The 4608-nt window shown below is 42.6% G+C and overlaps 1 protein-coding gene across 1 annotated transcript; it reads left to right on the forward strand.

The window, feature by feature from the left end:
- Positions 1-130: 130 nt before the first annotated feature.
- Positions 131-4118, forward strand: ATP5S (ATP synthase, H+ transporting, mitochondrial Fo complex, subunit s (factor B)). Its single transcript, XM_009584094.1, has 4 exons — positions 131-235; positions 1385-1593; positions 2452-2623; positions 3833-4118. The coding sequence occupies exons 1-4, from the start codon at positions 132-134 to the stop codon at positions 3945-3947; spliced, it is 600 nt and encodes a 199-aa protein (XP_009582389.1). The 5' UTR covers position 131; the 3' UTR covers positions 3948-4118.
- The last annotated feature ends 490 nt before the right edge of the window (positions 4119-4608 follow it).

Here is a 4608-nt window from a genome sequence, read left to right on the forward strand (position 1 = left end):
TGGGCTGACAGACCTGGTTAGGCCTTGAGGGGAAGCCGGGTACGGGCCGCCCGTTCTGCGGCTTCGGGTGCTGGCGCTGACACTCTGAATAACATCTCCGTTTCCCCTCTCTCCTTTTCTTCAAGAACATGATGCTGTTGGGAAAACTCGTGCAGCCGGTGTGCAGCCAAAGCAAGCTGCCGCCGCCGGGCGCCTGCAGACACTTCTGGGGATGGCTGAATGCCGTGTTCAACAAGTAAGAGTGATTCGGTGTGCACAAGTCAATTAACAGGTCCCACGTATCCACTGCGCGGTTTGTGAAGCAGGGAGCATTAAGTCCCAGGACTAGAGAGAACATTTTCTATTATCAGTGCTCTTCTTTCACCCCAGATTGCATGGGGGTACTTGGCAGGGGTCGTTCATTACCTGTTTCCAGTTACAAAGCTGTGGCCTTCCAGAGGAAGGTGTGTGCTTTGCTCCCTTCCATGGGGTGGCCGAGGCAAGCTGGCGATGTGGATTATTTCCCTAAATGCTGGTCGTCTTTGACCCCCGACTGCATTTAAGCCAGTAGCACAACCATGCCCCCTTTACTTATTCAGAAAAGCATCTAACCAACCCATCATTTACAATGTGATTCAGCCACACAAGGGTTTCACATTTACTTTTAGAAAGATAATGCCTTTCTCTGTGAAAATTTCTCTGCGAAACTTTCTCTGCCCATAACTTTTGCCAGTTGCTAATAGTTTTGCCTTATGTCTTCTAGTTCTATGGAAAGGGTTGCATGGTGTAGCTGATTGCTGTAACGGGGCGGGAAGCTCAACCAGACAAGAATCTCTTCCAGGGCTCTGCTTCTGTCTTCAGCATTGCTCAGGAGACTAAGATAGCCTTTACCTGAATGGATCCAGGGATTTTAACTAATTGCTGAAGTGGGTCTTTTTGAAATACTGTAATTGTTGAGAAGGCGGCTTCAGGAACAACATACAGGTGACAGGCAATGTTCAGTTTTTATATAAACAAAATATGTTTGGGGGACAAATTTGCAATTGTTGTAAAGCCTTACGCTGGGTAGAGAAAGGCGTTTTTTATCTCTCCTTGCAGACATGGAAGGAAACAATCAGTTACAAGGGTGAACACATGCCAAGTCAAGTTGCATTTGTATTCTTTCTTTTTTTACCAAAAGTAACTGCCATTTAAAACAAGTTTAAAAAAAACGTATGCCAGACTGATTAAGAACCAGCACAATCCAAATGATTATACATAAACCATTTCCAGTAAATCATATTCTCACTTTTCTGACATCTTATCATGCACATACCCAAATATTTGTTGTGCAGTAGTATTACCGTAAAGACAATAAATCTACCACATTATAGAAACCGTATGAATGCTCTTTCTGTCTTGGCAGAGTGGACTACGAACGTATACAAGCCGTTGGCCCTGACAGGGCAGCTTCAGAATGGCTGTTGCGATGCGGTGCCCTGGTGCGCTATCAAGGCTATCAGAAATGGCAGCAGGACTACAATGGTCTCCCAACAGGGCCCTTGGGGAAATACAAGATAGAGGCAATTAATGCCACCGACTCTTGCATCATGTACAGAGGATTTGACTATTTGGGTAATGTGGCCACAGCTGTGCAAAGATTATACTGAATGGTCTTAGTTCTTTCTGAGTTGCATCAAAATATGAATAACCAGGTCATTTTCTCATTCCTTAGTAAAATATAGAGAAATCTTTTGAATTTTTTTTTGCTTTTTCCCTAAAATGGCTCTACAAATATTCAGCAGCTCCTAAGATTTTGCTGGAGGTGTGGTGTGAAGCAGAAAGAGATGGGGAACTTCATCAGCCCTTACCTGAAGTGACAGTAGCACTAAGGAAGTGCAACAAAGATTTGCTATTTCATTAAGTTCATAGTTAAGTAGTTGGTAGCAAAAAGCACTACTTTAAATATTCTTTTTCTTCTAAACCAAGTGATGTTTTTGGTGTCTGTGAAGTCATCATACGGCTTGTTCTCCAGGCATTTATGATGTCTTCAAAGACAAAAAAAGAAGCAGCAAGCTCTCCGTTTTTTACAAAATGAAAAAGAGATTGTTTCAGGTCTCCTTTAAATAACAAAAACCAAAATGGGGAACAGACCATTTTATTTTTTTATTGGCAGGGGATGTGGAATTTCCTGCATTATCACGTTCCTAATTCAGAGTCATTGTTTATCTCCCAAACTTGTAGAGCTTTTTTTGCTACTTGCCCATGTCAAAGCTCCTAGAATCTTACCGAAAGGATACAAACCCTGGGGTTTTCATATATTTGAAGTCCAATAAAGGGACTTGGGAGCTTCATTGTGCGTGATGGCCTCACTGTATAGAGGAGCATGTTGCTGTGTGGTTTTGGAGGCAGTAACTAAATTAGCGAGTGAGAACTTCACAAGTACGGGTTGTTCCTGGTTTCTGAAGCAAGTACTCATTTTTGTCTTTCCAGATGGTCTTGAACACGTTACAGAAATCAAGCTCCAGAAGTGTATTTACATACAGGACGAGTGTCTGCAGAGGCTCAGCGAGACGAAGAATCTACAGAAGAGTCTTCTCCAGCTGAAGATAATTTCCTGCGGGAATGTCACAGATAAAGGCATCATTGCACTTCACAAGCTGACGTACGTGAGCTGCTGAGGTCTTCTTGCTCTCTAGCTGTTACCACCCCGCGGTTTTGGGGTTGTGTTGACTGAAGGGCTAAAGTCTGAATGCTTCTGGGCTGTTTCAGACGTGCGTGGGGCTGTGGGGTGGCTGGGTTTGGGGACTGACCTGAATGACAGCCAGGGAGGGATGGCACTGCCACTGCAGGAAGTGTTTCTTCAAGCGTGGTTGAAGACAGCGCTGTGGATAGCTCTGAAGAGACGTGGATTAACATACACATATTAACCAGCCTTTTAAGGCTGGTGTCAGGGAGCTGTGTAGCACTGAGGCCTGCAGCTGAGAAAGCCAGAATCAGCCGCTGCAGTACGTCAATCCATAGTTGCGCTTCTGCCTTCAGAGTTGAGCACAGTATCTCCCATTTACACCTGAAGTAACTTAGGCAATGTTGATGGCTGCACAAATTAGAGCAGGACAACGTGCTCTCTGCCGACACAACCTTTGCAAGAGCCATGAATGCGTACAGCTTCCTTTCACGTTAGCACACGAGGTGGGTTTTGCTTGAGAATAAGTAATTAATGATCACCTCGGTTTCTACTCCTGCTGTAGTTCCTTTTCAGGGCAGGCTTTGACAGCGTTCTGTAACTTTTATTGTCTTTCTACACCTCACACTGCTTCCTATCGCTCGGTTATCTCGTGCTCACTGTAGCTTGAAAGGTCTTGGGGCAGAGCTGCGTTTCCTAGCACTCAGGCATGGGAAGCAGTATGGGTTGGATACTGCGCACTATCCGTAGGTGCTTTAGTGGACCAGGGCCTTAAAGTAATTCGGAACTGTTTAGTATTACACGGAGTTAATAGATATCTACAAATGGGTGATGCGGTGACTTTGATTTCATCCTACAGAAAGTTATTATCAAGGACTTTCTATATTACTCTAATTATTATTTACATTAAAATAACTTTTACTAAATTGCTTTTGAAGTTATTAAATACTATTTAATATAAAGGAAGCTTCATGATGTGGGGGGTCCAGGATCTCTTTTTAAGCTATGTAGAAGGACTGAACTTACAGTGAGCTAAAAACTTTAAGCTCCCACTTCAGAAAAAAACTTATGTTAGAACCAGTAACCTTTTAAAATACTAAAAATAACTATGGTAGAATAATCCTTTGTCTAATTTCTGCATCAACAGTTAAATAGTATTTGCTGACTTTTCTTTTTAAATATTTATAGGAACCTTGAATATTTGTATCTGAGTGACCTTCCTGGAATAAGAGAGAAAGAAACTACTGTTGACGTCCTTCAGCGGGCACTGCCAAACCTAGAGCTGGAGCTGGACTTAGAATAAGCACAATTGCACATAACTGAGATGTATTTGATTTCATAGTATTTATCCTATGTCGCATAAATTAAGTTGTAGACGCTAGTGTATTTCCAGGTATGGCAATAAGCCCAGATATCCCAATCCAGCCTTAAAAGCGGTATGCGATCTTTTATGCAATTAAGTTTTATTAAGTTTAAACTATATGGTGAATCAACAAGAGGGAAGGCAGGCTTCTGTGCATAGCCATTTTTCTCCTGTTTTTATAGGAAGCTGTTAATACATCAATTAGAAGTCTCAAATATTTTATTGCACAGGAATTCTTGTGCAAAATGACAGTGGGAAGAACGTCAATGTTGTGAAACAGCAGCGCTGTACGCCTTTATTACATGTTGATGCTGTGGGAACGAGAGCTGTTTACTCTGAGAATCTCGTCCAGTCAATGGGTGATGATTTAATAAAATAGTTTATGGGCCTGTTTTCTGTTCTTCATGTTCTGACTCGCGTAGCCTTTATTTGTTTTAAATGGAGTGATGTACAGACGGGCAGTCTAACCTTCTCATCAACACTTAGCTGAGGAACCGAGCATTGCTGCATTTGCGGAGAAGCAGCGTCTCTTAGATACGCCCTTGCACACGCTTTTGCTGTATGCTGACACGGACTAATTAGTACCTCTTTAGCTGCAGCC

The sequence above is a fragment of the Fulmarus glacialis genome, unplaced genomic scaffold (assembly GCF_000690835.1).
Source record: "Fulmarus glacialis isolate BGI_N327 unplaced genomic scaffold, ASM69083v1 scaffold8898, whole genome shotgun sequence".
Classification (NCBI taxonomy): Eukaryota; Metazoa; Chordata; class Aves; order Procellariiformes; family Procellariidae; genus Fulmarus; species Fulmarus glacialis.